The sequence below is a fragment of the Eleutherodactylus coqui genome, chromosome 3 (assembly GCF_035609145.1).
Source record: "Eleutherodactylus coqui strain aEleCoq1 chromosome 3, aEleCoq1.hap1, whole genome shotgun sequence".
NCBI lineage: Eukaryota > Metazoa > Chordata > Amphibia > Anura > Eleutherodactylidae > Eleutherodactylus > Eleutherodactylus coqui.
The window spans coordinates 262,149,448-262,169,361 of NC_089839.1; the positions used below are offsets into that span (position 1 = coordinate 262,149,448).

The following is a 19,914-nucleotide window of genomic DNA, read 5'->3' on the forward strand; positions in this document are numbered from 1 at the left end:
CTAGGTTCCGGAGCCCAGCGCTAGTTCCCCCGGCCTAGCGGCAGCCCCCCCCGGCCTAGCGACAGCCCCCCCCATCGCAGCGACAGCCCCCCCGGCCTAGCGACAGCCCCCCCATCGCAGCGACAGCCCCCCCGGCCTAGCGACAGCCCCCCCCCCATCGCAGCGACAGCCCCCCCGGCCTAGCGACAGCCCCCCCCCATCGCAGCGACAGCCCCCCCGGCCTAGCGACAGCCCCCCCATCGCAGCGACAGCCCCCCCGGCCTAGCGACTGCCCCCCCATCGCAGCGACAGCCCCCCCCCGGCCTAGCGCTAGTTCCCCCATCACAGCGGCAGCCCCCCCCCCCCCCCCCCGGCGCAGCCCGGCGCAGCGGCAGCCCCCCCCGGCGCAGCGACAGCCCCCCCGGCGCAGCCCGGCGCAGCGGCAGCCCCCCCCCCGGCGCAGCGACAGCCCCCCCGGCGCAGCCCGGCGCAGCGGCAGCCCCCCCCGACCCATCACTTACCTGGGAGGCTTCTCGGGGCTGCTGGGCTGGGCTGGGCTTCTCCGCTGGGCAGCTCCAGTTTCTGCACCTTCCTCTAACAGAGGATGGTGCAGAATGGCCGCTCCAGCGCGCTCCCGAGCAGTGACAGCTCGTCTGCGCATGCGCAGAAGAGCTGTAGCGGGGAGCACACTGAAGCGGCTCGTGCTGAATGGAGAAGACCGGACTGCGCAAGCGCGTCTAAAAAAGCAAGCTGCCAGCGAATTTAGACGGAACCATGGAGACGAGGACGCTAGCAACGGAGCAGGTAAGTGGAATAACTTCTGTATGGCTCATATTTAATGCACAATGTACATTACAAAGTGCATTAATATGGCCATACAGAAGTGTATAACCCCACTTGGTTTCGCGAGACCACCCCTTTAAGTCCTTATATGCCACAATCAATACCAACTGCACCGTGTAAGCAGATGACAGGGGGAAGGTGCACCCCACATCGCGATCACAAAGTACAAGTGGATTCCCATGGCAGCTGGAAGCCTAACTAAGTCCTCCATGTCTGCCATGTAGCTCAACTTATTAGACCCCTCTATCCTCCACAATGTATTCTGCCTCTCCCTGGTTCTGGTTTGTGTCTCACACACTCTGAGCATGCTCGGAATGCAATGATGAATATGGTGTAAATCAATATGAAAACCCTCAAATGGTACAAGAGGTGAAGCTCTACACCATGTCCCTCCTACGTTAGATTGTTTTGCCACGATTTAACCACCAATTCCTAGATAGCACCAAAGACATCATAGGCTTACCCCTCCACTAGATAATGTACAGTATAGTATACATGTTCACTGACCTGAATGTCCATGTTAATCAACAGATCGGGGTCAATTGCCATATTCTACTGAGAACCAGGAAATAAACATGATTGATGTAGTCATTTTGTGTCACCTAGAAAATGAAAACGATTTGATGCACGTTTGATGACCAAATACAAAATAAAGTAGTCAGTAGCGGATGTCAATGTGATTGGAGTTGCAAACGGAATAAGACAAAAAAAAAAAGGGTTTTTTTTTGTTTTTTTTGGAATGGCAGTTAAAATCTTTCTTTTTTTTTAGCATCAGCTACATAGTTTGCAAGTGTAAAATATAGAATCTGTCAGTGTATTTCTCCATACAGTCCTGGAGACCATCAGAAGGCAGGCTTGCTGTTTCTGGGTTTTATCTATTGAAGGGGGGTCCAGATGAGGCTCCATTTCCACTGCAAAATTCACCTTTTCTCAATGCGGAGATGAATTGCACACAGGGACACACGTTAAAACCCGCACCAAATGGTTGGAAGGCAGGCTTTCCACTGCTGGTCTGCAGCAGAATATTTGCTGTGGATATCCCACTGCCAATCAGCCTTAGGCCGGGCTAACACGGGTGGAATCCAATTGAGAAATCTGCAATCAAGATCTGTTGCAAAATGCAGGCATTGAAAATCATGTACTTTCGCTCGCACTCGGATACGAACTGCGTATCCTGCAAGCGGAGGAAAAATTACAGCATGCTCTATTTTTCACCGGGGACAGCCTCCATTGAAGTAAACGGAGGCCGTCTGACCAGAGGCCCATACGCAATTAGCATTGAATATGGGCTGCGGATACCCATGTTATCGCTTAACGACGGAACGGAAAATACGAATATTGAAAAAAAAACGAAAAAAAAAACTGCACTGCACACAACTGAAGGAAAATAAAGTATGCGGGGGTCGCCGCATACAGAACCTAGTCCGCCCGTCTGAGCCCGGCCTTATTTGGCAGTATTTATGTGTAATGTTATGTGATCAGCTGCCATTCGAGCTTCTGAAACCCGTTTAGAGCAGTGATTGCCAGGAAAGGTTGTGTCTGGTCACATATACCATCCATCTAAACAAGTGATCAACCACGAAACACATGTCACAATACTCCGCAAGAGATGTTCTTTGTTAGGGTTTCTTCACTATGGCTAATAAATGTACAGGACCACCCTCCGTGACACCCATATATATAGAAAGATAGGTCTTTTGAGATAACCCCTTTAACCCTTTGCAATCCAATTTTGGATTCAGGGTATCCTAGGGGGCTTTCTCTTTCTGCCACTATACAATGGCGCCATCTGCTGGCTAGAGCCAGTACTGCGGTATGTGACATGCTGGAGAGGCCTCTGACAACAGAGTGGCCAGTAATCTACAGTAAGAATACCCCGCCGGATGTCTTCTGACATTAGAGCTGTACAGCCTTCAATCAGAATGTCTTTAGACGTCAGACAGTGGATTGGAAAGGGTTAATGGGCAGATCTTGCTTTCAGATAGCAGCAGCAGATGATTTTACATGTTGAGGAGTAGATACCCGCTGCATACGTGAAAATGGCAGTCAAGTATATAAAAAGAACGGTAGATTTGGTATTCGGTTAAATTCCTGCCTGCCAATAGTCCCCAATAGCCTGCGCCCAGCAACAATGACTTCCAAGACTCTGTTCTTTCCCATTCACCTTTATTTTGTACATTTTATAAAAATAAGTTACTGTTTATAAACACAAATAAAATTATCTAATATCCATATATATAAAAAATCATATATTATATAAATAGTACCCTTGATTGTCAACGTATAAAAGTAATCACCAAGAATAAAAGTATCCAAAACCAGCATCTCCACACAAGTACCTTTATAAAAATACAATATTATGCTGATAAGTGCTTTGTGCCCACCATACATACATATCCCATCTGTATTACCCGATGGCAGTCATATTAGAGTAGTGTATCCTAAGCTAGCCATGTATATTCATTTCAGTCGAGCCCATTGATTTTGGCAGCATCAGCTGACCATCTAAGATGTATAGGGGTGTCCTGACTTGTAGGGGGCCCGGACGGTTGGGTGTGTTGGACTTCAGCATGTTTGACCCTTTTATTCTCAAGGGAGGTAAGTCACGAATAGAGGTATCTGGCACAGATTTATTCATAATTTTTCATCACGCTCAGCCGAGTCTGCATGTATGTGAGAGGGGTGGGGGGTATTTAAATAGTTGGGAGGTATTCCATGCATGCGGACACCCTTATATCTACATGATAAGAGATTTGTACTGTGTATAGTAGTGTTTCTCATAGGATATCTATAATGTTTCACGAACACGAATCTTCTAAAAGCAGCTTTATAATATTCATAGGAGTACATTTCAGTAATAGTACCTAAGTTAGGATAATGAGTGAGAGTGAAGGGTTGTCCAGTTGTAAATGATTGATAAGTCTATCCTCAGGATAGGCCAGCAGTAGTAGATTAGTGAGTGTCTGCTATGCATGACCCTCACCAATAAGTTGTTCTCTGGGCTCATATAATTTCTGCATTGAACTTTGCTTGCAATACCAATCCTGTCCACTGCAATTGGAACGGAGCTGTCTGCTTCATGTAGAAATCAGCTCTGTAAATGAGCGCACGAGCCAGATAACAGCTGACGAGAGGGAATACTAGGAGGCAGACACCTGCTGATTTACTATTGATGAGCTATCCTGGGGCTAGACCATCAATAGTTTAATACTGGACAACCCCATTAAGTCTGGTGGTTTCCCCTCTCACTCTACTCCATAGAGCAAGGATTGTTGTATCTCTACTGTCAACAGGTGGAAATAAAGGTCTCCAGGGAGTACAAATAGAGGGACAAAAAGTGATTTTCAACTGTCCATTATAAAGAAACAATACCTTATCAATTAGAGAGGTAATTAGAGGGGACCTTACAGTGCTCCCCCCTCCTCCCCCGGGGCGGAATATCGCTAGCGATATTCCGTCACGCCTATGGACAGGCGGCCTTAGGAACATTCCACAACAGATACCGTCATATCTAGTACAGGGTCCGCCAGAGTATTGCATGACCCAGGTGTTCTCTTTGGTGGTCTTTTCCCCTTTAATGTTACCTGCATCAGCCCTAATTAAATGCCTATGGTCAGTGTAGCGCTGCATGTCTAATATTAGGAAACTCATAAGGCCTATATTGGAATGTCCTATATAATATACTGACTAGCATGTGTTGTACCCGTTCAAGTGTTTGCTGGTAGTGCTTTAAAACTAAAATCTTAATTGTATTGACATTATTAGTTCCTCCTTCAGTGCCAAGTCCAGTAGCGCTGACCATACCCAACCCAATACAATCAAAATCATCATATAGTGTTACAAACAATAGGAATGCATACGGTCATTCGAAAAATCACAACTATTTTCACTTATACGCAGTCAAATGTTGACGCGATGAGAAATATAATAATATTAGCTTGATCAGTTTCACAGAAACCAGGAATGTCTTGTGCTGCCTGGAGACCAGCAGGTAGTGCGCTCAAGAGTCAATGGTTGCAGTAGTCAAGGTGCAGGACAGTCGCCCCACAAGAGGCTTCCTCTATACATCATTCAGCGGCACCTTCTCCTTCGGCTTTTCTTTCTTCCCATTTCTGCACTTACAGAGGACCACTGACAGCACGATGATTAAGACGATAAGACCCGCCGCTGTTCCTACAGCAACCAATATAGTAATATCATAATCTAGAGAGAGAGAGAGAGAAAAGGACAGACAAGGGTTAAATGACACGAAACATAAAATGTATCACTTTATACAGCCATGCAAATATATGTATCTCATACACAAGTCAAGATACATATGGGGTTATTTCCTTCTTCACCAAAGCTCCACTTTTTACTAGCAGGATGTATTCTATATAGCTGAAATTGAAATGCTAGAGGGTCACAGGAGACGCAGATTGAAGCTTCTGAACCAGATAGAGAAGATATACCTAAACTCATCACATAACCGCCATATTTTATGACTTGTATGAAGTGGGACCCATTAAATGGGATTTCCCATCTCAGTTATCCTGTGGATATGCCATAAATGTTGGATGGTTGGGGATCCTAGAGGTGGCGCTCACTGCTGTCGGGGGTCCTTTGACTCCCATCCTGGCAGGCCCAGCAACCGAATCCCAAGAGAAAGATAAATGAAGAGATTGCAGCACATATGTACGGCAATTTCCACTTAAGTTTAACCCTTTCCAATCCACTGTCTGACGTCTGAAGACATTCTGATTGAAGGCTGTACAGCTTCAATGTCGAAAGACGTCCGGCAGGGTATTCCTACTGTATATTACTGGGTGCTCTGTTGTCGGGGACCTCTCCAGTATGTCCCATACTGCAGTACTGGCTCTAGCCAGCAGATGGCGCCATTGTATAATGGCAGAAAGAAAAACCCCCCTAGGAAACCTTGAATCCAAAATTGGATTGCAAAGGGTTAATGAGCTAAGGAGTAAAGTTCTTCAGGCGTTTCCTATAGACCAATGTACTATAGATTGCCATGCGAAGTTCGTCTGCCTCTTCATTTACTCTCGGCCTGGATGTGGCTGCCTTATCTGATAGAAGGGGGTGAGTATAACCCCCCATTTTTCTATTAGTTTGGTTCCCAGAGGCGAATCACCCGCCACCTGTAAGATATCTGCAGCACATGCTGAGTATACGTCATAATGTCCGAGAAGGAAAATTCTCTTTAACCTATATGACGTACGTTTATGTCCTGGGTGGCTGGTACTTGCTGCAACAGGACGTAAACATAAGTTTAATGGATGGTATGGGCTCAGAAGCTGAGACGGCACCATCTGCAGCAGGAGCCAGCTGTGACGGACGGTCGGCTACCCATTGCAACAGTGGGAATCGCTAAGAACACTGATCCCCACTGTTAACCCCTCACATGCTGTGATCAATGTTTTTTGCAGCACGTAAAGGGTTCAGAAAGGGAGCACACTCTCTCTGTGACGTCATCAGCCCGCCGGGTACTGCAATGTATTATGATAGCGATCATATGATCGCTGGTTCAAGTCTCCTAAAGGGACATAAAAAAAAAAGTGTGAAAAAAAAAATATATATAATTTTGGTTTTGTTGTAGTCGTACCAAGCCACAGAAAAAGAAGATAATGTCATTTCTGCATGATTTATGCTGTAAAAAAAAAATAGCAGAATTGAGGTGTTTTTCTTACTGCCCACCAAAAAAAGTTATGTTATAAAATGCTTTACATGTACCCAGAAAACAGTACCCATAACAACTACATCTCGTCACACAAAAAACAAGCCCTCATATGGGTGGAATATTTTTGCAGTACGCACACAAGTGGATTCATCTGCCGCTGTGGAGTTCCGCTCCAAAACCTTCAAGTCTACATGCGGATTTTGGTGCGATATTTTCCACGCTTTGCGGAAATATTTCACTTGTGAGCCCTTATGGAGTTTGTTCCTGCTTAATGTTAGATAGATGACACCGCCCTGAACAACTCCATTAGTGACAGGAAGCCACAACACATTCTAAGTAATGCGTTGGTAAAACATAAGGCAGCAAAAAACACCAAACAAACAAACAAAAAAAAACCCAGCAGGAGTTGTGAGAAAAGAGGAATCTATAGGGAAGTACGGGACCTCTTGACCGAACTGCGTGGGAACGGACTGCGAAGAATTAATAAAAGTGTTATGCAATAGGACCCGACTCCCACATGTCTACTGCAGTCATACCAGAGGAGTCAACTTACACTGAGGCATAAAACTCCAGTGGAGGGTAAAAACCCACCAGCAACTGGAAAGTAAAAGCAAGGTCAGAGTCTATGACATTTATATCACTTAGATACATACTTTATTACAGCATGGTAAAATCAGAACAGGAGAGGTGCCATGTACAGGGGTCAGCATTGATAGAAGTACTACGGCACCTCTCTTGTAACATTTTTTCCCCTTAAATTGGGAAAATTGGCTTTTATCTCATTGGGCCATTTTTTGTCTTCCTCAGGGTCAACATTGGGTGGAATAGGCTGAACTGGATGGACATGTGTCTTTTTTTGGCCTTACATACTATATTACTATTTTTGTCAAGCTGATCACCAACAGTGAGCGGTCTTGTGCGCTATACACCTATACCCTGGCCTAGAGGTGTAACTTGAAGCTGCTGGGCCCCAGTGCAAAATCTGGAACTGGGCCCTCAACTATAAGGCTTCATTGATAGCATTGGTTTGCAATATGGCTCCTGGGCCCAGGTGCGACTGCACCCTCTGCATGCCCTATATGTACGGCTGGCTGAAGAACTATTGTGAATCTCCCTGCGGCTTATCTTGCAGCCATAATACCCCATAAAAGTCTAAAGTTTACCTCCAATCTCATACAGAGACAACACATCCATAGAACTTTAGGACTCTGTGTGACTCTATATATGAGGCATTAAAGTCTGTCTGAACTCCACTGCCTGTAAAAGGAAGTTACACCATTTCCTAATATCAAGGTGAACTTAATCAGTGGGAATTCTGTAAAAGGAGACTTTAGGATTTTTTTTTAATTCATAGAAATCAACTTTAGCAAAGTCCTTCTTTACAAATGGAACTTTTCAGATCTCTTTTCTGCTGATCCGACATAAAACCCATCTAATTATTCATTGGGTATACTAAAAATAAGCTACACCAGATACATTTCAGTTAATGCTGCTCCACCTGTAAGACTAACATGACCCTCATACTGCACACGGATCACTTGTTTTCAGTGACACATTCCATTGTCACTCATGTGACCTAAGCCAATGGAGTACTTTTGCTACGGCTGTATGGATAGACCCACACAACATAACATTGCCACAGGCAACAGCTATCAGCGCAGCATAAAGTCTCCCTTTTCCTGATTTAGGCCTCATGTCCACGGGCAAAAGAAGAATTAAAATCCGCAGCGGATTTTAACTCTTCTCCTGCCCGCGGATCCGCATCCCATAGGGATGCATTGACCACCCGCGGGTAGATAAATACCCGCGGATGGTCAATAAAAGTGATTTTAAAAAAAAAATGGAGCATGAAAAAATCTGGACCATGCTCCATTTTTGTGCGGGTCTCCCGCGGGGACGGCTCCCGCGGGCTTCTATTGAAGCCTATGGAAGCCGTCCGGATCCGCGGGAGACAAAAATCGGATTTTACTCACCCGCTCCGGTTCTTCCCTTCGCCGCGGCGCCATCTTCTCTCCGTCGCGGCCGGATCTTTTTTCTTCGGGCCGGCGCATGCGCGGGGCACGTCACCGGCGTGCCCTGAGCATCCGCCGGGCCGAAGAAAGAAGATCCGGCCGCGACACAGAGAATATGACGCCGCGGCGAAGGGAAGATCCGGAGCGGGCGAGAGGTGAGTTTATTCTTATTTATTCTCATTTTCAGCGCTCATGTCCGCGGGGCAGGAGGGACCCGCTACGGATTCTCCATGGAGAATCCGGAGCGGGCCTGATTTTCCCCGTGGACATGAGGCCTTAGAGACGGATTTATTCTTATAGTATACAATGTATCCTTTCTTAAGTTTGATAGCAGGCGGCTTTTACTTTGGTCACATACCTGCATTCCCAGATGAGGTGCACTTTTCATCGGAGTTTTGGCTCGCACGGTTTTCTTTGCGAGAGGGTACGGTCGCCTGCACAAAGAAGCAGTAATCTTCTCCTTTCTCTGTCTTTATGACAATCTCATTGCTGGCAGATGATTGCTCTTTCTGCAAAGACAATGAAAAAAAAAATTCATGCTTGAAACTTTTTTTTTCCCCTTCTGGCTATTAGGAACAGTCAGCGAACTTATTTCAGCGGCTACAACCTACCTGTTAAGTTTCCCTTCCCCAGAGTACTGTTCAGTGTCTGGTGTAAAGTTAAAGGGCGTTTCCCAGACTAACATATCGATGACCTATTCTAGTGACCCTATGAATGTGATCACAGGCCTGAGAAGAGTCCGTTGCACTTGATTACCATCGCCTCTTCAATCAGTTGATCAGTGGGGACCCTGTGTGTCAGATTAGATATTGCTGACCAATTCTTAAAATCAGTCATCAGCATTAAGAGTCCCAGAAAACTGCTTTCATAATGCAGATCACTAGAAAATGTTTTGTGTAGAGCTGGAAGATTTCAGCTCTGAAGGCATGAGAATTGTAAATAATACCCTGGTCTATAATATATGCTGCAACATGGAATCAGTACAATTTTAACTTAATTTTACATTAAGTTGGGCATATGTGCATGGACCTTCCCCATTTCATATGGAAAGAGATTGACTATAGTATTCAATAGTGGCCAGTTTACCCAAAAGTTAGAAGTAGTTTTAGCTCAAAGCACCAGATCCATAGTATGTAACCTGAGCAAGAACGCTGATATTAAGACAAGGTCTGGAGCTCACCTTTCCTGTGCTGGAAGCCTTCCTGTAGAATACTGTATAGCGAAAGTCACTTTGAAAAATATCCCGCACAGTAACTGGAGTGTTATAGGCATTCCTGTAGGGCGTCAGGGCGTCTTTGACAACTATTGTCAGATTGCTGTGGTCTTTGTTGAACTTGAATTCTTGGATAACCGGTTTTCCAATTAAAGCTACAAATAAAAATGAAATAAGAGCCTGTAAATAGTGGGAACCAGGCAGGATTAGGACAGAAGAATAGATTTATCCAAAAAGTATTACAGGTAACTAAACATACATTTCCCATTTTGACTGCCCAATGGATGTATGTACGAATGGATGACATAGTTTAGGGGGTTGCCTATTATTTGGATTCCCAAAGTTACAAAGAAGAATAACTTCCAGCATAGGTCATGACAATAAAAGACTACTGCGAACAAGTTGGTGAGGCTGAAGAGAAGAAAAAAGCAGCTCTCCTACATCTCATACAGGAACACCAGAAGCAAAACCACTTGATCAAGGATGAGGAATTTGAGAGTCGGTTGAAGGGCAGCGAGAGAGAAACATGGAAGACTTTCAAAATTGTGTCAACTACTTTGTTAGGAAAATGCCAGAGCTGGAAAATTCCATCAGCTTTGTGGATGAACATGTAACACCATATGAGAAAATTGGCTACAGAATGTCCCTGAAACTGAATATCCTCTATTCTTATATAGAGTTCTTCCCCATTAATTGTGATGCAGTCCATGTCGGACATGGAGAGCGTTTCCATCAGGATATCGCAGTCATCGAGAAGTGTTACTTAAGCCCTATTTACACGCAATAATTATCGTTCAAATGATGGCGTGTAAATGCTTCCATCTTTCACTCTTCGGCTGAATGATGATTTTTAGGTGAGGCTAAAATCCATTGTTCAGTTGGAGAGAAGATAACACAGACCGCATGTGTGTTCTGCATGGGAGCAGTTGATTACATTGTATTCAGCTGACAGCCCCATGGGTGAGCAAAGAGCTGATTACAGAGCTCAGACCACCTGCTGTGTTCTGTAAGTAGCTTCTGGAGGGTCATTTACATGCAAATGAAGCTGATAAAGTGCTAATGGACATTAGTGCACATTAGCACTTCATACAAAATGATATTTTTTGCATTTTACACATTTTATGTAAGATTACTTAATCATGTCTGTGTGTTATCAGAGCTAAACCCAACATCCGAAGTCAGGGTGTAAAAATTGGACAACCCCCCTTTAAGCTGATGTGCTAGTAATGATATTCCTAGTTGTATGTGTGACATCTATCAGTCAGGTAGTTCAGTGCATTAGGACTAAAAGAAGACAAAAACAAACACACAAGCTGGTATTGTAGCTCAGGGGGATAAACAGAGACCCTTAAATGACTACATGAGACCAATATCACTATAGCAATGAGGGTTCATGGTCATACAATCCCCCCCTCCCCTCCATTCCCACATGATGTGGTTATTAGGAGAATGTAGAGTGTGGTACATACTTTCCTCATAAGGATTGAATGTAGGGCCGTCAGCATGAGGAAATTCCTCATCAGTTTCTGGTGATTTTACTTCTGAAATAATTCGAATTTCGTAGCGGCTACGAGCGTCCCGCATAATATCCGAAACATCACATGTGGTGTCGCTGGTGTAGATACACTTCTTCTTCCAGTCTCGAAGAGTTGACCTAAAAGACAAACAGTTGTGGATTCCATCATTCAGCTTATCTTAGGCCCGTCTCATATGAACGGTTTGGAATTGCGGAATCCATGATCGTCACTCGCGGTATTCTGCACACATTACAAAGATAGAACATTTGCATATCCGCTCAGATTCCAGATCGCGATTGCCATTTCCGCAACTGAAAATAAAAGCGCAGCATGTTCAATTTTTGAGCGGATTCCGCATGGGCGGCCTCTATTAAAGTCAATGAAAGCCATCCGACCCGTGGCCCATCCGCAATTGCCATTTTGGATAGGCCGCGGGTACCTGCGTCATCACCTAGCGACGGTACGGGAAATACAAATATTTTCTTTTTAAAACCTCTAATGCGCATGAGCGATGGCGAGCGTCCACGGTCATCTGCAGTAAAGAAATTACAGGTACGTGGGGTCGACGGCTTCAAATAAAAAGCCCTACCCTAAAAGTAAACACTGGCTACATTAAAAAACCCCAAAAACAACACATTACCTAACAGGCACTATCCGTTCTGCCGCACGTCTCTTCCTGAAGCTCCGGCACACTTGTCTGTAGTCTTCAGCCAGCGCTTCCTGATGAGGAAGTTCAAAAATCCCGCCTCCAGGAGGCACTGGCTTTGATTGGTTCCCGAGTGCCGCGGTTTAGCCAATCACTGCAGTGCTCGATGAACCAATCAGAGCCAGTACTTTCTGGAGGCAGGATTTTTGAGCCCTCTCTCCAGGAAGCGCTGTCTGAAGACTACAGACAAGTGTACCGGAGCTTCGGGAGGAGAAGTACAGCACAGCACACAGCCCCTGTTAGATAATATGTTGTTGTTTTTTTAATGCAGCTAGGGCTTCATTTAGGGACAAACAGTAGGACTTCCTACTGTAAAAGTTGCATTGCATGAAAATCGTGTTTTTGTGCGATGCGATCCAACACAAAGGAAGGCTCAATAGGGAAACATGGGCTACAAAATTCATAGCAAATCGCGGCAATATTCAGCACACTGCAATTTTTTTTATCTCGCAATATAGCAATCTACAAAACATCGCTAATGTGAAGGAACTAGAGATGAGCGAGCATACTCGCTAAGGCAAACTACTCGAGCGAGTAGTGCCTTATTCGAGTACCTGCCCGCTTGTCTCTAAAGATTCGGCTGCTGGCGCGGGTGAGAGGTGAGTTGCAGCGGTGAGCAGGGAGAAGCGGGGGTGGGGGGGGGAGAGAGAGATCTCCCCCCCGTTCCTCCCTGCTCTCCCCTGCCGCTCCCCGCCGGCAGCCGAATCTTTAGAGACGAGCGGGCAGATGCTCAAATAAGGCACTACTCGCTCGAGTAGTTAGCCTTGGCGAGTATGCTCGCTCATCTCTAGAAGGAACCCATTGGAAAGCATGGGCTTCACATACATGCGATTTGTAGCGCTGTCGAACCGAGAGAGAAACACATGAAGCAGCTTGAAGTTCATTCCTTTCAATGCAAAAAAAAAAACAACTTTACCTCTGCATGCAACATCGATCACTTAGACATGCAGGAACAAGCACACATGAAGTGCAGAACCATCCCCTATGCCAACATCTCCAATATCAGCAAATCTGTCTGTACACAAAGTAATCAAGCAAAAATGTTCCACACCTTTACAAAGCAAAGATCCTGGCAAAGTAACTGCAGCCCAACTTCACCAGGAAAGTACAGGCATCACATTTCATACTGCAGACAGGGCTTGTCAACTCAATCTACCCAGAAGCTGTGAATAAGGTATCCCATGTGTGGAGTGACAAGGTGCACTGGCTAATGTTAAAACCATCAGTACTCCCAGCAGTTGCCACCCGGCCTCACCAAACATCGATGTTCCTGGTCACGATGACAGGGGAGGACGTAGCAAGGAAGTCTGCAATAAGGATTTAAGACCCTAGACCATGCAGACAAACATACCTCATTTTGTGCTCAGGGTGCTGCTGTGCCCCCGAATTTGCTGTTTCCCCCCCCCAGTGCACGCAGTGTATAAATTATGCTAGCTGTGAACCATCAGTTGGGCAGTCTGCTGGCTTGCACTAATCTAGGCTCTCTCCTTGGTCCTCCAAAACCCAACCTCTTGTTGACTGCCATTTCCAGCTTCTGCTTGCACCATACACCTGGGTCAATGCAGATGCACCCAGTCCTAGATGTGCAGTGCAGGCAATTTTGGGGGCACTGCAGCACTGTGAACACAAAATGAGGTATATTTCTACTGGCCTTCATATCGCCCACCAATGCTTGGGATTGGTTTACCGCGTTTAAATCCTTATGACAGACTTCCTTCCAGGTCAGAAAACTGGCAAGACTAAATAACAACCCCTATCAGAGTGGTAATGGTGGTCTTATTGGTCATTATTCAGCTTTCCCAGAAACCCATATAACTAGCATCTAATAGCATTAAAGTCTGCTTGACCATCTATACCAATGATACCAGAGGACTGGCACTCACCCTCTTATCTGCACTGTGTAGGTGAAGTTTGTAGGTTTTGGGCTCCAGTCTACAATGGTTTTAAAGTTGATGGATGAAACGTTTATGTCAGTTGCTGTTGGGAAGTTCATATCTGCAATATAAAAAGGACATTTTCAAGGTTAACACCGCCAGCTTCGAGGGCACTTCGTTTTTAATTCTAAAACTCAAAGGAAGCAAACATCTTATATGTTACTAAATGAACACAGTTTTACTGGGGAAGAGTTCCAAGAATATGAGGGGTATCATGACAATTGAGATCTAGTGGGTTGCATGCTAATTGTTAGATATAAATGCGTGCAGCGAGCGAATAATTGGCGATAGATCTTAAGATTATCGCTGATCAGATCCTTCTTGTGGACCTGAATATCGTTGTTGGTCTACTGCTGCATCGTTTGGTATAAACAGGCGCTGTACGATTTACTGATGGAAACAAGTGGCAGAAGGATGGACTAAAAGCGCGATTATGTGTGAATGAACAATTGAAACTACCAATTATTCAGTGTAAATGCATGCCGGGCAGGGGCGTAACTAAAGGCTCAGGGGCCCTGATGCAAAAGGTGAGCTGGGGCCCCCCCTCTATCTGTACTCGTGCCCATACCTAAACCATGCTGCACAGAGGCATAACTTGAAGCTTCTGGGCCCCAATGCAAAACCTGTAACAGGGCCCCCAACTATAATGCTTTATTCATAGTACTGGGCTCCTTAAATGGAGAAGAGAGGCCTTATGGGCCCCTAAGGCTCCTGGGCCCGGGTGCAACCGCATCCCCTGCACCCTCTATAGTTACGCCCCTGATGCCGGGTGAACGATATAAGATTGCTACAATACTACATGCTTGTTCCAATTTATCTTGACATGAAAAAAGGACCTTTAGAACATATGAGATAATTAAGCCACCATAATGGACATTCTGGCTTGGCTTCCAGCTTCCTCCTGTACAATGCTATGGCTATTTACCTTTGGATTGTAGCTTTGCATTGTTTATATTGTCCATTACCTTTGTTTTATGTTTTGGCACAAAATGTTTTTAACACAATATCAAATATTTAGAAGCTTTGGGGCCTCGACACTAAATTCTTGCTTCATTTAGTAAATAGAAAAGGTTAAACCGAATTAATAATTAGCTGGATTTCACATTTAACTGTGTATATACTGCCAAGAAGTAAAGCTGGCAGTAACTCCAGCAGCAGAAGGATATTCTCTGCCATCATATAAGGAGGTCATAGATGTAAGGAGCAGGGCAGTTCCAACTGAAGAATATTTATTCCGATGTTTGGAAAAACTGCAACAATTTACTTACTTAGTTTCTAACTTTTGTTACTTCATAACATTTTACAATAAGTGGCAGGAAACATGATTTTAGGGCAAAAATGACACTAAGTGCTTTTCCTATGGGTATATAAATGCAGCCATTTATACAGCAATGGTCAGAAAAACTTGTCCCAGGGATTACATTATAACTAGAGATGAGCAAACGTACTCGGTAAGGCTGATTTCGCAATCGAGCACCGCAATTTTCGAGTACTTCACTACTCGGGTGAAAAGTACTTGGGGCGCTGTGGGTGAGCGGGGGGTTGCAGAGGGGAGTGGGGGGGAGAGGGAGAGAGAGAGAGCTCCCACCTGTTCCGCGCTGCTACCCCCCCGCTCCACCACGCCACGCCCCGCCCCACGGCGCCCCCGAGTACTTTTCACCCGAGTAGTGAAGTACTCGAAAATCGCGGTGCTCGATTGCGAAATCGGTCTTACCGAGTACGTTCGCTCATCTCTATTTATAACACAATCATATGACAATGAAGCAACACTCATTATGCTGACTAAAATAAGACAAAGTGAAAAACCCTTTTAGAGCAAATTTGACACAAACATATTATAGGTGCATCTATAATAGTGGTGAATGTCCTAGCCTGACCGCAGGTCTACTGCCCTGAACTCAGAGCAACACAAAGATCTATCAAACAGATGCAATCTGAAATATTATCAACATTCTTCAAAAGCCATCAGCAGTGCATAGACTACTGAGAGCAAAGTACATCAGGGAGTGCGCAGCTGCTATAGTAACAAGTGCTTTTAAAGAAGAATGACCAATATAAGAAAAGTAGTGTAGAAAGCACAAAGGCCGGTTTCACATCTGCGTTGGAACCGTTGCGGATCCGTCTCGAAATCTCGGAAGAAAAAGTGTTGCATGCAGCGATTTTTCTTCCATCCAGAAGTCAGACAGCTGAGCAGAAACCGAACGGACTCCATTATAGTCAATGGGGTCCGTTCAGTGATGTTCAGTGCCGTTCTGAGACTGAGCTGTTCGGCGGAACGGAATAGGAAAGTGGAACCCTGAGTGCAGGTGTGAAAGCAACCTAAAGAATATTGACTAATAGTCACAATTATACATGAGGTTCTGATTGAAATATATAGCATTTTCCTGCACAAGTGACTTGCTGTACAGTAGTGTCTTGGAAGAAAGTTGCGTCAGCCTCTTCCACACCTGATATGGCTGATAACACAAATACAATATGTTGGTGATATCTCAGGATAGGACTGGATGTCCATAGAGATCAGTATACTCATGCAGAGCAGCTTCACTGATTTCCCATCTCAGTTCTCTCCATAGATTTATTTTATACTTGTCAATGTAAGACATGCCGAGTTAATTATGGGTCAGAGTAGATTTAAATCAAACCATCCTCATGAGAATGTGGCTTGGACTTCAAAGATCACTTTAGAGGATTTTAGCTCATGTACATGTGTTTAACATTTGTTGAAACCCAGCAGAAGTTACATGACCTCCTGTTATGTGTAACTTCCCCCCTTGCATGTCCTGTGATGTGAAAATTAAAAGCCTAACCAAAAGGGATAAAGAATGCTAGTAATGCTATGTAATATGGAGATGGGGAGAGGAGGGAGGTGAAGCTGAGAGCTAGATGTGCTGCAGCATGGATATACAGTAGCATGTTTAGGAGGAGGGTATCTGCTTCTCTCAGAGAGAGTGAACACATATAGCACAGGTATAACTAGAAGTGCAGAGGTTGTAGTAGCACCTTGGTCTGGTGCCACTAGGTGGCCCAACAGCTCCTCTACTACACAGGAGGGCAATACTTGCCTAAGTGGCAGTGCTGAGATAGAGGGTTCTTTTGTATTATATTATATGATAACTCCAACACATTGTAATATGACATAGAGGTATAAATGATGACACTTAATAACCATTTATGCTTATAGCAGAATACTATTAGTTTTAGATAATATCTGGGGCAGCATGGTGGCTCAGTGGTTAGCACAATTCCCATGCAACACTGGGGTCCTGAAGTCTGACCAAGTACAATAAGCATCTGAATACACCTATGAGCCGCGAGTTCTGTGTAGAAGCACTTGGTCTGGAGTCACATGTCCATATATGATCAAGGAACTTCTAATACACTTGGACCGTATAGAGAATTACTCTGACCATTATACGGGAATGTCCACATGGTGCATTTTGGAAAGTATTCTGCGCCAAAATACATGTATCATTGATTTGTAATGGGAAATCGTGTCCCGGTCTTGATGATGCATTTTTTTTCGTAACGCGTATTTAAAATATGCGTTGTGGAAGAAAAAAAAAAGTAGTGACATGGGACTTCTTTTTCGGTTTCTGCACTGGATTTTGACTTTGCAATCAAAAAGACTTCAAAATGTGCGTCAAAATAAATATCTCCAGGCTCGGATACGTATTTTGACGCTGCTTTTTCTGCCCTGTCAAATACGCCTTATGAAGATACCCCAACTTTAAAATGGTATATAACACTCTAACTCGCCCAAAGAGCTTACACTCTAAATTATAGCGTTTTCTTGCTAAGGTCACACGAGCGGATTATTCAGTCGTTTTCATTCATTGCTCCAGTGAATGTGAATAACTGAATGATTTAGCAAGTGAATGATTTATCTGCTTGTGTAAACAGGCTACACGAAAAAACTTGGACATTGTTCGCTCGCATGAACGATAAATCGCTGCACCCTTATACGTGGCTTAATCTGCCGCTGCGGAACTGCGCTGTAAACCCCACAGGTCTATCTAACAGATTTTGATACAGAATTGAACATGTCCTGCGGTCTACAATGTGGGCTAATTCAGCAGACGTGAAAACACCATTATAATCAATGGAGTTTATTGGGCTAGTGGATTCCATTCTTGGCTTCCATAATGGAGCAGGAAATTAGAAGCCAAATGGAAATATGAATGCAGCCTTACCTGTGCAGGTAACATGTTCTGATAAGTAACACATCTGATCCATAACTATCCTCAGGCACTATATAACATTCAGCACTCCTTAAACTAATCCAGCAGCAGCAGGTCACTGGTACACCTTATTCTGGATTTTAGGGGGGTCCACATCAGAAGTGTCCAGATATGACAAGAACCAACTCAGGTGCCCACCTGCCTAGTGACCAAAGTCCAGGATGGGGGGCTTACCTTGTGCAGAGCTCCTCTGCCAGCAGAAGGCGAGCAGCACGACGAGAAGGCAGCGCATGATGGTATATAATCCGGGGAGACTACAGCAGGGTCTCTAGTGTCCTGTAATCCGGAGATCGGGGGGATTAGTCCTGTCCGCGGCTCTCTGGCTGTGTGTGACTCCCTGCTGTCCGCTGCTTCCTTTATAGTCACCTCTTCCCGAGAGCCGGAGCTATAGGTGAGTGGGAGGAGGGGAGCCTGACTCACTGCCCAGCGCTACTGGCGGTACCGCATGCTGCCGCTAGAGGGCGAGCTAAGATCTAAATTACTGAAAACTATTACAGAATGTAACCAAAAAGTCAGATCAATCACAGACAGAGCATAACTGAAGACCAAATCATAATAGCGATTACTGGGACTGCAACCATCATACTCATTACTGGGACTGCAACCATAATACTCGTTACTGGGACTGCAACCATCATACTCATTACTGGGACTAAAATCATCATATTCATTATGAAGTAAAATGACTTTGATTCCTCCATAGAAACAACAGCGACGTTTCGATTACACAATGTGATCTTTCTCAAGTTTTTTAACTTCATTTTGGCACCCATGTATGCTGCTGCAGGACTATTTCCGATAATACTGGTTACTGGGACTACAACCAGCATACTCATTACCAAGACAACAGCGATCATACTCATTATTAGACTAATAGTATCTATCTATCTATCTATCTATCTATCTATCTATCTATCTATCTATCTATCTATCTCATATCTATCTATCTATCTATCTTTCTTTCTTTCTATCTATCTATCTATCTATCTATCTATCTCATATTTATCTATCTATCACATTTTTTGTCAAGTGAATGTGACTGAGTTGCAATACCACACACCGCAGCTATACCAAGTACAGTGCTGTGGCTGTTGTGGACAGAGGAGACAGCAGCAGTCACCTGAGCATCACTGTCACTTCAATCGGCTTATTGACAGGATTCCAAGCAGCAGACTCCCAACAATCATCTATTAATGATCTATCCTGAGGACAAGTCATCCACAGTGTAGTCCTGGTAAACCCAATTAAATGTGCCCACTGTCCAGCCCTCAAAACTAGAGGATGGGCAATATACATAGTGAACTTAGTGTAGATGAATGTATTGCCAGAGCAGGGCATCGCCGGAGGCTCTCAGCCTACCAATATAAATAAAGGTAGTTTTACACAGACACATCACCTGTTCATGCCTACAAGCATTGACCATTATCTACAGCAACTCATATACATGATCATGTGTATGATTGGTCGGCTGCACATCTCCCCTCTTACACAGAGGTGTGCAGCCGACCAGCAAGTTATTCTATGCTCCCATAAATAAGCTGCACAGTTAACAGATAAGCGTCCGCTCCTTAGTTGGCTGATCGCGGGCATCTTTACCCGGCCTGATTATCAGTCAAATTACTAAGTACCATGGAAGCTGTGCCCGGCCCCCTGAAACTTGTTTTCGTTGTGTTTTTGGGGGGTTGTAATCCTTTCACATTCCTCACACTCAGGGTGCGGGCAGACGAGCGCATAAACGGCGCGTTTTTGCGACCAAACGTATATACGTGACCATCTGAGGCAATGGTTTCGAATGTATTCG

General features: G+C 44.7%; 1 protein-coding gene across 2 annotated transcripts; it reads right to left on the reverse strand.

The window, feature by feature from the left end:
• Positions 1 to 2,971: 2,971 nt before the first annotated feature.
• Positions 2,972 to 18,503, reverse strand: F3 (coagulation factor III, tissue factor). 2 transcript variants are annotated; one of them, XM_066597373.1, is made up of 7 exons: positions 18,288 to 18,503; positions 13,825 to 13,936; positions 11,188 to 11,372; positions 9,686 to 9,873; positions 8,864 to 9,014; positions 7,047 to 7,090; positions 2,972 to 5,025 (listed from the first exon to the last, which is right to left on the reverse strand). In XM_066597373.1, the coding sequence occupies exons 1-7, from the start codon at positions 18,343 to 18,345 to the stop codon at positions 4,996 to 4,998; spliced, it is 768 nt and encodes a 255-aa protein (XP_066453470.1). In that variant the 5' UTR covers positions 18,346 to 18,503; the 3' UTR covers positions 2,972 to 4,995. The 2 variants fall into 2 exon arrangements, with proteins under 2 accessions (XP_066453470.1, XP_066453469.1); XM_066597372.1 differs by lacking the exon at positions 7,047 to 7,090.
• Between the last annotated feature and the right edge of the window lie 1,411 nt (positions 18,504 to 19,914).

Bases quoted from the DNA above. Each gene is read 5' to 3' on its own strand.
- F3 (XM_066597372.1), bottom strand. From the start codon at position 18,345: ATGCGCTGCCTTCTCGTCGTGCTGCTCGCCTTCTGCTGGCAGAGGAGC. The intron at 13,937-18,287 runs GTAAGCCCCCCA...TTTATATTGCAG, and splicing joins GCAGAGGAGCTCTGCACAAG to ATATGAACTTCCCAACAGCA. The intron at 9,874-11,187 runs GTATGTACCACA...TTTTATTTGTAG, and splicing joins ATTCAATCCTTATGAGGAAA to CTTTAATTGGAAAACCGGTT.